Source organism: Equus quagga, chromosome 5 (assembly GCF_021613505.1).
Source record: "Equus quagga isolate Etosha38 chromosome 5, UCLA_HA_Equagga_1.0, whole genome shotgun sequence".
Taxonomy (NCBI): Eukaryota; Metazoa; Chordata; class Mammalia; order Perissodactyla; family Equidae; genus Equus; species Equus quagga.
This window is the reverse complement of record NC_060271.1, coordinates 31264875-31283814: the sequence shown is the minus strand read 5'-3', so window position 1 is coordinate 31283814 and position 18940 is coordinate 31264875. Positions and strand designations below refer to the sequence as shown.

Below are 18940 nucleotides of genomic sequence, written 5' to 3'. Positions count from 1 at the left end.
TCTACTTTGTCATAAGCTTTTTAAAGGACCAATTATCAGCTTCATCAAGATTTATAATGAGGGGTCGTTGTATCTCCTTGAATAACCGCATCGCAGAGAGGTAGGTGGAAACCCAGGCTCAGAGGGGCCAAGGGACCACGAAAGAGAACAGTATGGCCGGGACTTGCGATCAATTAAGTCGGCCTGTCTCGGAAGCCTGTTTTTTCTGCCACGTTTCCCCGCATCAGATTGGTCTCCAGGCACGGAGCGTGGTCCTCAGGAACTGATGCGTGGGTGGTTCCAGAACCTCTGGAGAACACCAGCTTAGTACTGGCCTCAGACTCCTGTCCAGGAGCTCTGAGCCTCAGTCCTGTGGGCAGCCCTTCCCTGAAGGAAGACAGACCCCTCCAGCTCATCATCCCCCCAGGTCCCACACTAAATATTCACTCAGAAACCCGGTGCTGGAGGCTCGGACCACAGAGATGAACAGGGCTGGGGCTGGAGTCACGTCCCTTCCTTCCTTCCTGTCTTCAGACATTAATTCATTGGGAGTCAGAGCTGCGTTCTGGCTAAGATTCTGGGGTCAGACATCTTGAGTTCCCAGCCTAATTCTGCTGCTCTCTCACCAGTGTGGTCCTGTTCCTGAGCCTCAGTTTCCTCATTTTTCAGATCGAGCTAGGAGTAGCATAAAGGTGATGGTGCATACCGGGGCCAGGGCCTGGAAGGTGGTAAGCAGTCATTCTGCATTGTCAGCAAACTCAAGCTTCGCCACGGATCAGGCTCTGTGCTGGCTGCTGGAGAGAGGGTGAATCCACGTGGTTGGTGATGCCCAGGACCACCTAGGAGGCAGGTGTGTAAAAAGCTAGAGCCCCCACCCTTTCCTACCCACACCCTCAACGCCCAAGGACAGCGAACACAGGGACTTCCTCCTGACCCCAGGTCCCTCCTTTCACCTCCCACCCCGAGGCCTGCCTTTGACCCCAGGGCACCTTGTAGTGCCCAGCCTGGCACTAAGGGTGGTGAGAAGGATATCATCATCTCAAAGGCCAGAGGCCTTTTGGTGGGCAATGTGCTCCTCTTCCTCGTCACTTGAAGCATGAGAGCCTATCCGGTGCAAACTGGGCTGCTGGGCTTTTCCCACAGAGTCCGAGAGCCAGCGGGAGCCAGTGGGGACGTCTGGATGCAAGGGGTGGGCCTGGGATGTGGGTTCTAAAAGGGGGGTGGGGTGGGCATCCTAGGTTCGAGGAGGTGCGAGGGGAGGAGCTCTGGAGGTAGGCACGTCCTCCTTGGAGCGGGAGGCAGGGGGGAAAGACCAGAGTATCCTCCCCAGGTGGGTTGGGGAGGCCAACCCTTCACCTGCCTTGCTGGCCATCTGTTTTCCTCTCCTGACTCACCCTCTGCTGGCTGAGCTGGCCTAGTCCCAAGGAAGATGAGCTGGGGGCAGGGGGTGGTCAATTCATGCCCTGAGCTCTGCTATCCTCTCTCCGAGCAGCCCCCAGCATGGGCAAAGAGAAGACCCACATCAACATTGTGGTGATCGGCCACGTGGACTCGGGCAAGTCCACCGTGACTGGGCATCTCATCTACAAATGTGGGGGCATCGACAAGAGGACCATCGAGAGGTTCGAGAAGGAGGCCTCCGAGGTGAGGCTGCTGTGCTCGAGCCTTCCCCCATTTCCAGCCTTGCTTTCCCTGGGAGAGATGCCTCATGGTGGGGGAGGGGACAGCCCCACCCGCTGAACACCTGCTGGGCTGGTGGATGATTTCCCGTTCCATCATGTCATGCAGGTGGTGCAGCTGCCCTTTTCCAGGTGAGGCAAATGAGGCTCAGGGGGTTAAATAGCTTGCCTGAGGGTGGAGCCAAGGTTTAAATTCTAGTGTGCGACAGGTGCCACACTGGATCTCAGGAAGTAAAACTGCCAACATCCCTATTTAAAAGGAGGAAAAGGATTTATTTGCCATGCTTCTACCATGGACCTTGGGGTAGCCCTTTGGGATAAAATGGTGACCATAACAAGCCTTGGCCTCCCCCGACCAGGAACTCCTGGTCACAAACCCTCATGTCACACAACAAGCTCAGTAACGGGTGGGTGCTGTGGGATCCTAGGGGAGGGATAATGAACACGGCCTGGGAGGCCCGGAAGACTTCCCAGAGGAAGGCACCTCTGCGTCTTGAGGAAACGGGGAGGGTGTCTGTGAGCCACGGGGAGACTAGAACAGGAGGTGCAGAGCACCTGAGCTGGAGAGTGGCTGTTTGATGAGACAAGGACATAGGCCTTGAAAGCTCTGCTGAAGGAACCTGGCCACTGTCCCCACGGCCACTAACGGGCCGCAAGCATGGGAGTGAAGGGATCAGATGAGTCTTGTAGGAAGTGCCTGTGGGCTGCAGCACAGGGAGGATGAATGCAAGGGCCCAATGCTGGGGGCTGGGAAGCCAGTTTGGAGGTTGTTGCAGCTACTGGGTGAGCAAGGATGGCGGCCGGGGCTCAGGCAGCAGCAGTGGGCACAGAGAGTAATGGATGGAATCAAGAGACATGGAGGTAGGGAATCCACAGAACTTAGGGGGTAAGAGAGAAAGAGGAGTTGAGGGTGACCCTCAAGTTTCTGGCTGGGGAAATTGGATGGCCTGTGAATACCAGAGGCAGAGCTGATCGGAGGTCGCAAGAAGTCAACTTTAGATGTGTGACATTTGAGGCGTCTAGTGGGCAGTTGAATATTGAAGTCTGGAGCTCAGGATGGAAGTCCAGGTTGGAGACTAGGCCATGGAATGAGCAGGGACATGCCGTGGGAAAGGGAGAGGGACAGAGCCCTGGGATGGGTGGAGAAAGAGGAGCCCATGCAGGAGAATGAGAAGTGAGAGCCAGGGAGAGGGGTGGAAAACATCGGAGAGAGTTGAAAAAGCCTCTCAACGAGATAGGAGCGGTCTGTGGAATGAGCCGAAGTCTAAATAGGGAAGACTGGAAAGCGACCTCAACAGGTCATAAACTAGTGCCATGGGCTACATAGATCCCATTTTTCTAATCTTGACTTTCCAAGGTGTAGTCAGAATTGTTGTGGGGGCACCTACGTGGCCGGGGCTGTTGAGGAAAGCTTTAGAACCCCGAGAAAAGATGGATTGGTCCATACCCAATATGGTAGAAGCATAACCAAGAAGGTTATGGAAAAACAAATGATCTGAGGTAGAGGTTCTCATACTTTATGGTCTGGGGAGCTCTTTATGCTTTTAAAGGGACCTCAAAGAATTATGTAAATTAGATCTATCTATAGTTACTATATTCAAAATTAAAACTGAGTTTTAAAAATATTCATTTAAAAATAATGGAAATAAACCCCTTACATATTAACATAAGTATCACTTTTTTGTGTTCGAAAAGTAACTATTTTCCAAAACAAATCTTAGAAGAGTGGCATTGTCTTATATTTTTGCAGGTATCTTTAATGTCTGGTTTAATAGCAGACAGCTGGATTCTCATACCTGCTTCTACATTCAATCTGTTGTAATTTCACATTGTGTGGCCTCTAGAAAACACGTCTAGGGGACCCTGGACCATTCTTTGAGAACTGCTTATCTGATGTATATTCTAAACTATGAGGGACTTCATAAAAGCTCCTATAGCACCAAAAGCCAGGATATTTGGTTTATGTTCTCTCTCTCTCTCAATATGACCTAATTTGTTTTCTTGAAGCCAGCTGGTCTCTGGTCTTTCCAGTTCTCTGCTCTGCCTGTAGGGTCTAGCACAGCGCCGTAATTAGAGCTGAAATGAACAGATGCCCAGGATCTCTCAGCTGGCAAGTGGTATCATGGACCCTAGACCAATGCAGTAAACTGTATATGCTACAGACTTTATAGCAGCCTCATTTTTACCAGTGCTGAAAGAAGCTGAACTTACCCAAGGTCCCTGTAATTATCCGTCAAAGCTACCATTTCACATGGAGTCGTGGGTAAAAGCTTGAACTTTAGAGTCCGATGCCTTGGGTTCAGATCCTGGCACTGCTGCTTATTAGCTGTGTGCTCTTGGGCTAATCAGTGAATGTCTCTGTTACTTCCTCTGTAAAATGGAGATAATAAAACTTCACTGAGTGGTTGTGAGAATTAAGTGAGATAATCCGTGTTAAGTGCTTAAAACAGCACCACGTCCATTGTCGACATTACTTACGTGTTTGCTATTACTAACTTGAGGGCTTGCTGACTGTGCCAGGCCCCTGGGCCAGGGGAGGCACTTGATCATACGGCTCTGGGTCACTCTGACTCTAGAACCTACTCTAAAATAAAAAAGTATGCAAGTAATACATTCTATTATTTAAAAATTCAAAGGCATCTCCATCACCACCCTGTTACTGTCCCCTCTGACTCTCAGCTTATTTGGGAACTTTCTTCTTGGTCGATGGGTGGCTTTGGAGGTGGGGTGACCCTGGGGTTGTCCCTCCCACTTCTGGCCGAGATGGGCAAGGGCTCCTTCAAGTATGCCTGGTGCTGGACAAGCTGAAGGCAGAGTGGGAGCGTGGCATCACCATTGACATCTCCCTGTGGAAGTTCAAGACCAAGAAATACTACATCATTGTCATCGATGCCCCGGGTCACCATGACTTCATCAAGAACACGATCACAGGCACCTCGCAGGTACCACCAGGGTTGCCTCAGCCCTGCTCTGGGGGTGGGCAGTGGGTGTCCCAGGCCAGGTCTGAGCTGGGCCTTCCTCTCTCTGTCCGTTGGGCCAGGCAGACTGCGCTGTGCTGATTGTGGCAAATGATGTAGGCAAGTTTGAGACTGGTGTCCCCAAGGATGGGCAGACGTGTGAGCAGGTACCGCTGGCCTATGCGCTGGGCGTGAAGCAGCTTGTTGTGGCAGTCAACAAGGTGGACATCACGGAGCCTCCTTACAGCAAGGTGCGCTTTGAGGAGATGAGCAAGGAGGGAAAGGTCTATATCAGGAAGATCAGTTACAACTCTGCCTTCGCGCCCATCTCGGGCTGGCACGGGGACAACATGATAGATCCTAGCGCCAAGGTGAGGGCTGCTGGGGCAGGGCCAATTACGTGAGACTTTCCAACTCAAATCTCTGAGCTTCTCCTAGAATATAATACCCAGGATTTAGAGTGTGCTCATAGGCCAGTCACTGTGAATGATCTCCATCCCCGTGGGATATGTGATTTGATCCCCATTTTACAGATGAACAAACAAAGGTAACTCAAGACTACACAACCAATAAGCATAGACCTGCGCTGTCCCATGTGGTAGCCACTGGTTACATGTGGCTATCTAAATTACTAAATCAAGTAAGCTCAGTTCCTTAGTTGTATTAGCTACATTTCAAGTGCCCAACAACCATATGGGCTACCATACTGGACAGTGCACTTATAGAATATTTCAATCATTGCAGAAAGTTCTGTGGGGAAGTGCTGACAGAGTCTAGAATTCCAGCCCGTGCTCACAGCATCTAAGCCATCCTCTCTCTCTTTCAAGACGGGTTAGGCAGTGTGGGGGCAATCTGAATGTATCTATGATATGGTCACTGTGCTCGTGGATTCCAGAATCTAGAAGGGTTTAGAATTCGTAGATGAGTGTCTCCCTCCCAAGGAAGTCCAGCTCTAGCATCAGACCTGGGTTCAAGCCCCAGCTCCATTCCATGACCCCAGTAAAGAGGTGAGTGAGGTATTAACACTCTGGGCCTTAGGACTTACTTCATGGGCTTGTGAGAGTTACCTGAGAGAGACTCCACAAGAGCATCTGTTCACGCATACAGTTGGTGCTCAAGTGCTAACTGCTATCACTTGGTACATTGCTAAAGCTTACCTTTTCTATAACTGACTTGAGGATTCTTAACCTTTTCCTCCACGTGTACATAGCTATGTTTTTCTGATTATAAAAGTAGTGTCTAACATTTTTACAATGAGCATTTCATGTAGATATAAAGCATAAACTGCAATCTCATGGCTTATAGATAACCTAGTTTTCTAGTTCTTTCTAGATTATCCACAGCTGGACTCAAACTATACATAATGTTCTATAACACTTTTCACTTTTAAAATTTCTCTTGCCATTCATACATGTTGAATACTTAATGGGTGTTTTGTATTGCCTTTCAGACGTACAGTAGTTTGTTTAGCCATGTCCATTATTAAATTAAAATGGTAATTAATGATTGGAGAAACTACTATGTGCCAGACATCAGACGAAGCACTTTACATATACACAACCCCATAAAGAAGGCATTTTATTCCCAAGTCAAGTAAGAAAACTGGGAGAGTGTAGTTAATAGCCCAAGACCACCAGGTTCTAAGAAGGTTGTTTCTAGTTTTATTAAAAACTGCCATAAGCATCTTGGTAAATAAGTCTTTGCATGTGTCCTCAATCACTTAATTAAAGTAACTTCCTAGTGAAACAAAGGGTAGGCATTATTTTGGAGTCTTCTGACATAGATTGCCCAATTGTCCTTGAGAAAGATTAGAACTGCTGTTGGCAGTGTGTTCGTTTGGATGCTATTTGAATATTTGTGCACTGGGCACTGTCCTTGGTGCTGAGGGTACAGCAGTGAATGAGACACAACTCTGCTCGTGGCATTTACAGTCTTGTTGGGAGTAGAGATAATATAGTGGATGATAAGTGCTGAGAAAAATTTAAAAGGTGAGGGGACATGATATGAGAGAATTACTTTATATTGGGTGGTCAAGAGGGGCTCTTCTTAAATGGCATTAGAGTAGAAATCTGAAGATTTTGACGCCTGTTTCCCTATACCCTGAGTATTATGACACATCTCAGCTAGTGAGACAAAGGGGGTTCATTCTCCTATCCTTTTGAGCATTTATTAGGCAGCTGCTATGTTCTAGATGGTAAAAGAACACAGCGTGCAGCCAGTGGACTAGATAGTAAACTTGGGGTTTAGACTCAGCTCTCAAATGTCATCGGAGACCTTGGTTTCTCCATCTTCAAGTTGGGGATGATGCCAACCTCATAGGCTTGTTGTGTGGGTCTTTGAATTACCAAGCTCATCAGACTGATGGAAGAGCTCATCCTCAATGATGAGCCTTGTGTCTGGGCAGTCAGCCTCATTATCAACTTATGGTTTGGCTATTTGCCAGTCATTGGGCCTTGGGCAACCTACTTCTTCTGACCCTCAATTACCCCTCTAAAAAGAAAGAATACTTTCTTTTTCTTACAAGTTTGAATTATTTATATAAAATTGCTTATTAAATTTTTTCAAAGCCTCCTACCTTCCCCTTCTCCCTCACCCTCTGTGAGAGTTGAGTATTAATAGAACTGGTAGCTTTTTTCCTTGGGCCACCAATTTTTGAGTCCATGAGGTGTTCTGTGTGGCTTCTGTACTGCCTAGCTCTGCTTCTCTTCCATGGAAGAAGGCTTCCTTGACTTTTGGTGGGAGCCCACCCACCAAAGCCTTCCCTGATCTCCCTTCCCAGCTCTTTCTCCCATGGCAGTTGCTGCCTCCTCCCCCTACTGAGAGTCTTACCAGGGACTGAGAATGACTGTTCACTGAGAGCTTGATGTGCGTGACCCCGGGGCCAGGGCATCTCTCCCAGGTCCTGCCTCTAATCTATAGTGCTGAGGAAGGGGTGGTGTTTCCTTTGACATTCGTGGGAGACTGAAGTTTCAAAGCCTGGAGATTTGCTCAAGAACTTATGGCTGGAAAGGAGGAACTTCATCAGGATTCTGATAGTCTACTTGACCTAAGGCCAAGCTTTAAAAAAGTGCTGACCAGCTCTGTGGCTTGGTCTGCCTGCCCACTTGACCCTTAACATCAACCATTTGGTTCTTTCTGTACCTTGTCTGTCCTGGATTTCCAGTTAACTGATATGTCTTCGAGGGCAAAGACGGTTTCTCTGATGCACTCTGGCCAGGGTTTTTAGAGTTGAAAATATAATGTCTGCTTAAAAGGCATGTATACAATGCACTGTCATTCTGAATGTCATCCTCCTAGGTCTTATACTCAATAATGACGCCTTTGCTTATAAGTGTGCTTCCTTGGTCTTTTGACCTTACAGCACTTTTTTTTTTTTTTTAGGAAGATTAGCCCTGAGCTAACATCTGCTGCCAATCCACCTCTTTTTTTCTGAGGAAGACTGGCCCTGAGCTAACATCTGTGCCCATCTTCCTCTACTTTATATGTGGGATGCCTACCACAGCATGGCTTGCCAAGCTGTGCCATGTCCGCACCCGGGATCCGAACTGGCGAACCCCGAGCCCCAGAAGCAGAACATGTGCATTTAACCGCTGCGCCACTGGGCTGGCCCCTGCAGCACATTCTTTAGAATACTTCTGTTGGGGAACATCTTAGTCTTCAGAAGTATGAGTGTTAGAGTATTTGAGTCTTGTTTTCATTCTTACTCCCCCAGTACTTACTTAACTTTGCTGTATGTTAACAAGTCCTTTCTCTTCTCTGGACCTCAATTTCCCCATCTGTGTAATGCAGATGGAATGAGATCTAAGGGCTATTCAGATTCTAGGAATCTAAGCTTCCTGAAATATATTGGCTCAACTCCGGGGCCATGCCTGTGAGAGTTAGAGTAATCACCACCATTTAGTGGGCACACGGTACGTGTCAAGCACTGTGCTTGGTGAGCTGCCTGTGGTCTTCCGTGTCTTCACACTGGTCTGCAAAGTAGGCAGTGATATTGCCATGTCACAGATGAGGAAGCTGAGGCTCACAACGCCTAAAGAAATTGCTTGAGGTCCCATGTTAAGTGAGGGCAGATGCTCTCAGGGCTGTGTGAGCTGTACCCTTGGTGATTTTTCCAGATGCCCTGATTCAAAGGCTGGAAGATCACCAGGAAGGAAGGGACTATGGTAGGCATGACGCTGCTAGAAGCACTGGATTCCACCGTGCCCCCTACCCACCCTATGGACAAGCCCCCGCGGCCGCCCCTGCAGGATGTGTACAAAATCGGGGGTGAGAACAGGCCATGTCGGGGTACAGGGGATAGGGACTCATTGGGGTCTGGCTGCTGATGGCCTACTTGCTCTGTCCCTCCAGGTATTGGTACCGTGCCTGTGGGCCGGGTGGAAACTGGCTTCCTCAAGTCGGGTATGCTGGTGAACATTGCCCCCTACAACATCACCATGGAGGTCAAGTCTGGGGAGATATACCACAAGGCCCTGGCCGAGGCCTTGCCTGGTGACAATGTAGGTTTCAACGTGAAGCACGTGTCTGTGAAGGACATCAGGCAGGGCAACATGGCAGGGGACTGCAAGAATGATCCGCCCTTAGAGGCGGGGAGCTTCATCTTGCAGGTGGGAAGGCCCACTTAGGGGTGTCCTCCTGAGGTAGCCATACTACCTCATGCACAGGATGGGTCACTGGTCATTCAGGAAATGGTCACTGAGCATGTACTCTGAGCAGGGCACTTGACAGCAGTGCAGGTAGAGACAGTCTGGGTTAGAATCCTGACTCTGCAGCTAATTTGCTGCTTGCCCTTGAACAAGACAATGCATTTTGCTGAACTTGCTGATTTTCAGAACGTGGTCTTGAGGCCTTAGAGTAGTTCTCAAACTAGGTGGATTAGAATCACCCGGGAAGTGTTTCAAAAATGCAGATTCCTAGGCCTCTCCCCAGTTGTTCTGATTCAGTAGGTCTGTAGAGAGCCTGGGAATCTGTATGTTTGAACCTCTCAGGTGTTTCCTTGGCCCAGAGTTAAAATATGAAGCCCTTTCTTAATGGAGCGTCTGACACATTCCTACCTGCATGTGGAGGCTGGTGTGACCTGGCAGTGATATTGGGAGCATCAAATGAGATGATGTATAAAACAGCTGACCAGGGGCTACTTAACAAGTTGGTAGCTGCATATATCATTTTTCTAAATGGCGGGAGAAGTAGAACATATGATAACATCTATGTGTGTAGGTTTTAGTATCATTTATGCTCAGCTCTGCCACTTCCTAGCTATGAAATTTTGGGTAAGTTACTGAGGCTCCCTGCTGTGAAAATTAAATTGCAATGCATGAGATTTGCTTTGTGTGGAACTTGGTATACCCTATAAATGTGCAAACGTTCACTCTAATTCAAAGTGTGTCCAGGGGCTGGCCCCGTGGCCGAGTGGTTAAGTTCGCGCACTCCGCTGCAGGCGGCCCAGTGTTTCGTTGGTTTGAATCCTGGGCGCGGACATGGCACTGCTTATCAAACCACGCTGAGGCAGCGTCCCACATGCCACAACTGGAAGAACCCACAACGAAGAATATACAACTATGTACCGGGGGGCTTTGGGGAGAAAAAGGAAAAAAATAAAATCTTTAAAAAAATAAAAAAATAAAGTGTGTCCAAGGCGCCTGACCCCTTAGCTGGTTAGGGCCACCTCCTTTGAAGGATGCTTGGCTAATGCCCTCCCTGTGTTCCAGGTGATCGTTTTCAACCACCCCAGCAGCAATGCAGCTGGCTACTGGCCAGTTCTGGACTGCCACACTGCCCACATTGCCTGCAAGTTTGCAGAGCTGAGAGAGGTCGACCAGCCCTCGGGCAAGAAGCTGGAAGACACTCCCAAAGCCCTGAAGTCTGGGGACTCAGCCATCATCCAGATGATCCCAGGCAAGCCCATGTGCATAGAAAGCTTCTCAGAGTTCCCGCCCCTCAGTGAGCCCAAGAGTATCTGGCCACCGGGGCCGCCCCTTTCTACTCCTGGCTCCAGAGAGCTGGTTGGCCAATGTGTGTCACCCAAGCCAGGTAGCAGAACTTGGTCTAAAGAATCTGAGTGCCAAGTTAGAATGGCCCAGAAAGGGAAAGCCTAGTGTCACAGAGCAAGGCAGGGGCCACTTTAGAGGCTTGCTACTCAAAGTGTGGTCTGTAGACCAGGCATCCCCTGGGAGTTGGTTAGGAATGCAGAATCTCAGGCTCCCTCCAGACCTGCTGAACTCAAATCTGCATTTTAACAAGATCCCCAGGTAACTGGCATGCCCGTCAGTTTGAGAAGCACTGATCTGAAGGAGGCGAATAGAGTAGAGGTCAGTAGGGACTTTCTTTGTTCTTCCTACACGCTACTGTGGTGGTTTTCAAACCTGGTGAATTGTCAGAACCTTGATGGAGCCTATTAAACCCAGAGGCTCAGACCCTGGCAGACTTACCTGGTCAAGGCTGCAGCCTAGAAGGCTGTTTCTTAGATTCCCCAGGTATGGTATGCATGGCTTGGCTTGAACCATTAATCTAGAATGTTCTGAACTCAAATATATAGGGAATAGGCACTTACGTGAAGTGCTGGGTTCTGGGCTAGATATTTACAAATAAACAAGTCCCTGCCCTCAGGGTCTCCCAGTTAAGGGGGAAGGAGATAAATTTCAAAAGCCTAATTTCAGGGGTAGGCCAAAGAGGCTGCGACATGAATCTTGCAAGGCTGGGTTAGTTCCCCCTACCTCTGCCAAAACTACCATGAGGCTTGAAGCCAGGTGCCAAAGCCCTTCCCTCCACAATTTGAAGTCAAGGGAGCACTCAAGAACCCCCAGAAGCAACTGCCAGGTTCACGGTTGAAGGTAAATGAGATCCATCCCATGGGTTGTAACGGGCACAGAGAATGTGATAGTCGCCTGGAGGCTGGGAGGATTAGGACGGCAGGGTGGTGGGTGCACTGGAAGCAAAGCTTTCTCTGACTTTTATTTATGGAAGCAGGACAGTCAGATGGCTAAGAATATAAGCACTAAAGCGTGAGACTTCTGGGTTTTCAACCATTAAAGCCAGGTGCCGTCAATTTCTCTGCCTCAGTCGTCTTATCTGTAAAAGACATGATAATAATGAGAGGTACTGGGAGTCATTGGGAGAATTAATCAGCCTGCAAGTACAACTCAAACTATCACTTACATGGCTCACTTGACCTCCTGTGCAAGTGCCCCAGAGCTTGTGCCCTGACCGAGTTCCCCACTTGTTTCTCCGCGCCATTTGTCCTAGGTCACTTCGCTGTGCGTGACATGAGGCAGACAGTGACCGTCGGGGTCATCAAAGCTGTGAAGAAAAAAGCAGCGCCTGGTGGCAGAGTCACGAAGTCTGCCATGAAAGCGGCCAAGAAGTGAGGGGGGACAGCTGCTTTGGGCCCTGCAAGCCTCGGGCAGCCCCAGGGGAGCCACACCTGGGAGAGAGCCATCAAGGAGAAGCCTTGCACTTGATCTTCTCTTGCCTGGACTGCCCTAAACCTGCCCCTGCTCACGCGGGGTCTCTCTTTGCGGATGAGTTTGAGGCCTGGGAATAAAGCACAGCACGTCTTTTTCCCTCTGCCTCTACTGACCTTGATGTCTGGAGCCAGGAGGGAGCAGCTGGGGCGCTGGCTCTCATTCTGCCCCTCCACCCACCTTCTGGGGGCCTGACGGGTGCAAGAAGCAGAGAGCCGGGCTCACGGGGAGGAAAAGGTGTGAAGGGGGAAGGGGGGGGGCAGCTTTGGCCCTGGTCTGGTTCATCAGCTGCTAGAACAGGATTGGCCCCGGATGTTGGACCGCCTCACCTAAATAGTGTCTGTGAAAGTCGCTAAACTTTTGTGAGCCTTGCCTGCTCATCTGTAAAATGGGAAAACAATAGTAGGTGCCTCCATAGGGATGTTGAAGGTTAACTGAGCCAGTACCTGCTGGGCACAATAAATGAGCTTTAATTAGCCACTCATTAACACAGCGTGGGCGCCGGAACCAAGTGACAGCTATTAGGAGGAAGTTCTGTTGGAGAAAAGTTGGAGGAGGGAAGGGACTGAGACCCAGCTTTGGAGGGTGAGCCCCGTGGTATATCTTCATAGATCCATGTTTCCCTCAGGGGACCTTCTTAACTTCACTATGACAATTTCAGAGCTAAAGAGACGTTGCAAGAAGTCCCATGTATCTTTCACTCAGATTCTCTAAATCTTAAATTTACCACATTTGCTTTATCCTTTTACCTCTAAATATACATTTTTGTGTGTGTGCGAGGAAGATTGGCCCTGAGCTAACATCTGTTGCCAATCTTCTTTTTTCCTTCCCAAAGCCCCAGTACATAGTTGTATATCCTAGTTGTAGGTCATCCTAGTTCTTCTCTGTGGGATGCCACCACAGCATGGCTTGATGAGTGGTGTGTAGGTCCCTGCCCAGGATCCGAACTGGTGAACCCTAGGCCACTGAAGCAGAGAACATGAACTTAACCACTCCGCCACGGGGCCAACTCCATAAATGGACATTTTTTTTCCTGAACCATTTGAAAGCAGACATGATGCCCCTTTACCCCAAATACTGAATGTGTATCTTTTAAACCCAAGGGCATTCCTATATAACCAAGGTCAAGTAATCGGAATGAGGCCATTAAACTAACATGGGTATATTTCTCAAATCTAAAGACTTTATTCCAATTTTTTCCAGTTGCTCCAATAACATAGCAAAGGAAAATCCAGGATCGTGTGTCGCATTCAATTGCCTTATCTCCTTAGTGCAAGTTTTGAAGCAGCCCCTCCACTCGCTGGGCCGTTCCCAGAGGTCTGGCTAAGGTCTCAGCTCCAGGCTAGCCAGGGGGAGCTTGATGGAGGAGGCTCAGAGGAGGGGCTTTTTGTCTTCTCCCTCCTCCATCAGCCCAGCTTCCCAGAAGTGCCCTTTTGTCCCTACAGATGAAACAAGGGGACCTTGGGGCTTCTACCTCCCCTGTAATGAAGAGAGAAAGGGATTATGGCAGCAAAAGAAAGGAGCTTGGCCCCTTTTCCACCAAAGCCCTGAATGTTCTCCTTTTCCCATTTGCTCCTGATAAAGGAACTGGCTGACTCGAGGCCAGCTTCTGCCTGGGATGTGGATCCTGGCACTCCCTTGGGTCCCGCTGCTGGGGATTTAGTGTGAACCAGGGAGCCCTATTACTGTCCAGGATTGGAGTCCCTGTCTGTCAGAGACTAATCTGCAAGCTGTCTTTGTGCCTGCAGGATGACCCTCTCGAGGATGTACGGTATCTAACATTTTGTGGGGAGGGGTCGTAGCTTGGATAGAGTAGGTTTATATTAATAACAAGAGTAACTACTTATTGTGGGCTTACCATGTGCTCTACACAATTACCGCATTTAATTTTCACAACAATCTCATGTGATAGAAGCACCCATTTTAAAAATGAGGAACACTGAGGCCAAAAGAGTTCTGGTTAGTAACCTGTCCAAGGTCACATAGCTATTAGCTAGCCAAGACAGGACCACACCTGCCTATCTTCACAGCTCAGGATTCTTAAACCACCGCTCCGTTCTAATTGAGTAAGTTCTATTTGTTTACATTGTTACAGAATAAATTATTTGCTTCATAATTTGCATAATAGATTTAACGTAGTTCTGGCTGTCTCATCACGCAAGAAGCACCAATGGGCACCGGAAGCTCAAGGAAAGGCCAGTTCCAGGAGCTTTAAAAACTATTTTTGGAAAACCCGGGTCCCGGTCTTCACCCAGCGTCTCCTGCAGTTGCCAGCGGCGTCCACGAGGGGGAGCCTGCGCTACGCTGCGCCAGATGCGCCTCTCTTCCTCTCCCTCATCTCTCTGGTTAGCTTGCAATAAAAGCCCGCCTCCTGGCCCATAAGGCTCTGGGCCGGAAGCTTCACTCTCTCTTCCTGTTCCTCGCCATGGCGGTAAGTGGCTGAAGCCTGGGTTTGCTTCTTTTCATCCACCTCCATCCACGGCCGGCCGAGGCCGCGGGGGCTGCCAAACCCGCGGCCCGAGGAGAACGGAGCCCGCGGTACTTGCCATGCCGAACCTGGTAGAGGCCATGCGGGCTGAGGGCGCGGACCTGGACCCTGTCGCCCCTCCTCCCGCCCTCTTAGGAGCGGGCTCGGGGCAGCGGCCGGGAGGGAGGGCTCTGGAGCCCGGCCCGTGCGCTGCAGCGAGGGCGAGTGGCGCGAAAGGAGGGGTTTGGGGCCCGGGGCCTGGCCCTGTTTCCGGTCCCGGGGACTTGAGACGCGCCCAGGGCTCGGGAACCTCAGCGGATCCCTGAGCTTAGGGAAGGTGTCAGCGTCCGGCCGGCCCCCAAGCTGCTCTGGAGCGGGATGGGGATGTCTCCCCGCCACGTGCTTCCTGAGCAGTTACATTCTGTTTTCTGCTCCCCGCCCCCCCGGCCTTCTGATGGGCGCGCGCTCCGTCACTCTCCACGCTGAGTCCCTTGGGGTTCATCCTCAGTGTCCTGGGTGCCTCTTCTAAGCTTTTGCTCATCCGTCCGTCAATGGGGGAAGGAGGAACGAGCTCCCGAGCTGTCGTCCTCCTTGATGCCTCGCAGACGGACAGGAGTGTGCCTCTCAGATCCTTGGCTTTTGTTGCAATTTGGGATAAGCGGAAATAAATAGGTCGAGTGTAAAAATACCGGGCGCGCGACTGTGGCGGCGCTGAGCATGTTGACTCCTGCCCTTGCCTGTTGCAGCAGGATCAAGGTGAAAAGGAGAACCCCATGCGGGAGCTGCGTATCCGCAAGCTCTGCCTCAACATCTGCGTCGGGGAGAGCGGGGACAGGCTGACCCGGGCCGCCAAGGTGCTGGAGCAGCTCACTGGCCAGACCCCGGTGTTCTCCAAAGGTGAGTGGTGGCCCCGCGGTCCCCTGGATGTTTCTTCTCTCCCTTCCTGTCAAGCCCGTTGAGCGCCCGTTTTGACAGCACACCTTAAAAACATTCCCCTCCGGAGCTCCCCCAGAAGTATTTTCTTTTCAAGATTGGACGTGGGGTTGAAATAGCAGGTTTCACACGAGCGAAGAGGAAGGCTAGCCCAGGTAAAGAGGATGAGGTAGAGTGGAAACGTTGGGAATGCAGTAAATGGTGTTAGGTCTGATAAGCGTTTGGGGTTGTGTAGGCTAGTTAGGAGCAGGGCTGCGGACCTAGAGTAACTGGGTTCAAATGCCGGCTCCACCACTTGCGAGTCTGTGATTTTGGCCTGTATGGACTTCAGCTTATTTGCATCAAAGGAATGATGATGCTTGCTTTGTAAGATTATGCAGGATAGAATGAGTTAGTGTATATGAAATGCCTGCTACATACTGAGCACAATGTGGGCATTCCTATTGTTTTGTTACCTTTTTTTTTTGTTTTCAAAGTTTCATTGCTTTAGGATAGTGGAATATGGCAAGTTCTTGGGTTCAGATCCTGCCAATTATTACCAGCTGTGATCTTGGGCAAGTTAATCTCAGAATCTTATCTCTAAAATGGGGATAACAGTACATTAAGGTTTTAGTAAATATTGGCCATTATCAATGTTTTGTTTTCTTTAGAACGCAATGATCATCTTCTTTCTGAGGGCCTATTTTTGTTGTGAACTTGCCCTTTTTGAGACTTTGACATTATGACTCAGAGCTCTTAATTGCTTAAGGATGGCTGAGTGACTTGGAAGTTGGAAAACCTCTTTTCTCTGAGATAAAACAGATGTAGGTGACACTGGTTAGAACACCACCACTCAGTGTAGATTGCTACTTAATGCCTCTCTGGAGTCATGGAGATGATGTCCTGGGGAAGAGGTGAGTGCAGTGGGAGTGTGACAACACCTGACTCCTTGTTACCCCTTACCTGCAGCTAGATACACCGTCAGGTCCTTCGGCATCAGGAGAAATGAGAAGATTGCCGTGCACTGCACAGTCCGTGGGGCCAAGGCAGAAGAAATCTTGGAGAAAGGTCTAAAGGTGAGGCTGATCCCATCATAGTGATGCTAAAATGCCAGCATAACATGTGTAGATGATTATAGTGGCAGTGGTTATATAATGTATCGTCTTTGGTGCCCTGATTTTTTTGAAGTTCAAAAGGGCACTTCAGCAGGGTTAAACTATATTTCACTATATTTGATGCTTTCTCTGGGTTTTTCCCGGCCCTTTGAAAGTTGGGAAAGTTCTATGAAAGCCATAGTTGGGATGTGATTTGGTGTAGTGGGAAAATCGAATTTTGTTCCTGGCCAAACGGTATCGAATTAGATTTCTGGGTGCTGAGTGTTGGAGGCTAAGCTAGTTATTTGGGGGGATTTGGGTTGACAAGGAGTGTGATTGCTGCATGTTTCTCTTCAGGTGCGAGAATACGAGTTAAGAAAAAATAACTTCTCAGATACTGGAAACTTTGGTTTTGGGATTCAGGAACACATCGACCTGGGGATCAAATATGACCCAAGCATTGGTATCTACGGCCTGGACTTCTACGTGGTATGAATATTTAATCCTTTCCACTCCTGGTCTGTGAGGACAGTGGAATCTCCTTTATTTCATCTGTGCTGTCTTGATGCTCAAATGTTGGATTGAAGCTTTGAGTATTGTCTGCCTTTGTCTTCTCCTGGGGAGATGTGCCTTGTTTGGGGCCGGTGTAGGGCTCCAGCACTGGCCTGGGTAGATGAGATCCTGCTGTTGTGGAGCTTACAGTCTAGGATCTGGCAGCACCGATAAGGTTAAAGGTGGATGAAGGAAACCATTCCACGCAGCCGCTGAATTGGAAATTTGAGAGTGTATTAGTGCTGCATTTGTTGTGTGGGTCTGCTGCACTGAGGCTGCTGTTTCCCTTAGCCCTTGGTGATGGGGCGGCTTTCCATCCAGAGGATATAGAAGCCAGTGTTTGGTGGTGCGGCTGTTTGCTCAGGATTGGAATTTCACTATAGAAATGACCATTTTATGTTACTGCAATGTTTTGGTCCAACCATAAAACTAAATAACAAAAAACCAGGAGTCCTGACTAGCACAGAACCTGAATGATGGCTGCACTCATTAGATTTGAATATCCAAACATTGATGGGAACTGGGTGCTCACGGGGAGTTTGGGAATAGCAAACCTTTAAGAAGCACTTTTGACCTGAAGCAGGAGGGAAATAGAACTATTTCTTTGTGCTTCTACAGTGCGCAGTTGTACAGTTCTATAGTGCACAGCTTCTACAGTTTTCTGCAGTGCACGTGGTGGTGTAAGATTTTTTTAATGTTACTTTTAAAAATAAAAGTGCTTTGGAGATGGGAGAGCCGTGGTGGAGAATCCTTAGCTACCGTCGGAGGTTAGGAAGTGGGGGGGGGGGGTGTTGCAGGTTCCAGCCTCCAAATCAAATCTATAGTATGGTGGTGTGTCGTCCAGGATCCTGGTTACAGGTCCGTCAGACACTGAGATCATGGGTCTCTGCTGTGGAATTCATTGGGCCACCAAATGGACCCCTGAAGATGAGTCAGTCCAATGTGTGCGTCTTGTGCGTGCGCTCTGGACTCTGAGCTGGCCGGGTGACTGTTGGTTATTCCTGGGACAGGTGCTGGGTAGGCCAGGTTTCAGCATCGCAGACAAGAAGCGCAGGACAGGCTGCATTGGGGCCAAACACAGAATCAGCAAAGAGGAGGCCATGCGCTGGTTCCAGCAGAAGGTAAAACTGATTTCTCTCAGGTGAAGTGGTGGAATGTGGTGTTGGTGAATGGAGTTGGGATTTGGGGGTGCCAAATCTAGCACCATTTGGTGGGTAGGACCGTTAAAGATAGAATATTTGGGCGCCTTGGCAAATGGGGGCTTCAGGGTTGGTGGTTTAAAAGAACACCCAGGACAAGGCCTTCTCCCTGCCCCCACGAATGCAGGTAGCTGGAAGGGGAGGAATATGGCTTTAATAGGAGCCCCTTTTTTCTCGGGGTATAGTGCAGTTTTAATAACTGGCCAGCTTCCAGTTTAGTCCAGAAGGAACATGGGATTCAGAGCTGAAGTTCATGTAGCAGATTTGAATTCTCAAACGTTAGCCATTGCTGCAGTCTTTGCTGTTGCTTCCTGTTCTGAAAACATAAAATCTCTTCTCTTTCAGTATGATGGGATCATCCTTCCTGGCAAGTAAATTCCCGTTTCTATCCAAAAGGCCAATAAACCGTTTTCAGTGAAATGTACATTACTGTTGTGTGTTCTGTGAAAGGAGCCTGGCCATATTCAAGTCATTGGACCTCAAGCCACTTAAAGCTTCGATGGGAGTAGCTGGTAACAGCCCTGTCATCCTCTGATCGGATGCCAGTGTTTCCTGGCAGATCCAGGCCTGAGCTTCGCAGCATTGCCTGTGCTCACCACACCCTTGTTGATGGGCTGTGGTGCTGTAGTCCCAGGGAAACT

The 18940-nt window shown here is 49.3% G+C and overlaps 1 protein-coding gene and 1 pseudogene across 1 annotated transcript; both read left to right on the top strand.

Moving 5' to 3' along the window:
• The first annotated feature begins 1479 nt into the window (after positions 1 to 1479).
• LOC124239939 (elongation factor 1-alpha, somatic form-like) lies at positions 1480 to 11979 on the top strand (annotated as a pseudogene).
• Positions 11980 to 14467: 2488 nt separating this feature from the next.
• Positions 14468 to 18723, top strand: RPL11 (ribosomal protein L11). The gene is made up of 6 exons (XM_046662968.1): positions 14468 to 14506; positions 15289 to 15439; positions 16424 to 16530; positions 16906 to 17037; positions 18111 to 18221; positions 18645 to 18723. The coding sequence occupies exons 1-6, from the start codon at positions 14501 to 14503 to the stop codon at positions 18672 to 18674; spliced, it is 537 nt and encodes a 178-aa protein (XP_046518924.1). The 5' UTR covers positions 14468 to 14500; the 3' UTR covers positions 18675 to 18723.
• Positions 18724 to 18940: the final 217 nt, after the last annotated feature.

Coding starts and splice junctions, on each gene's coding strand:
- RPL11 (XM_046662968.1), top strand. Junction 15,440..16,423: donor GACCCCGGTGTTCTCCAAAG/GTGAGTGGTGGC, acceptor CCTTACCTGCAG/CTAGATACACCGTCAGGTCC. Junction 17,038..18,110: donor ACGGCCTGGACTTCTACGTG/GTATGAATATTT, acceptor TTCCTGGGACAG/GTGCTGGGTAGGCCAGGTTT.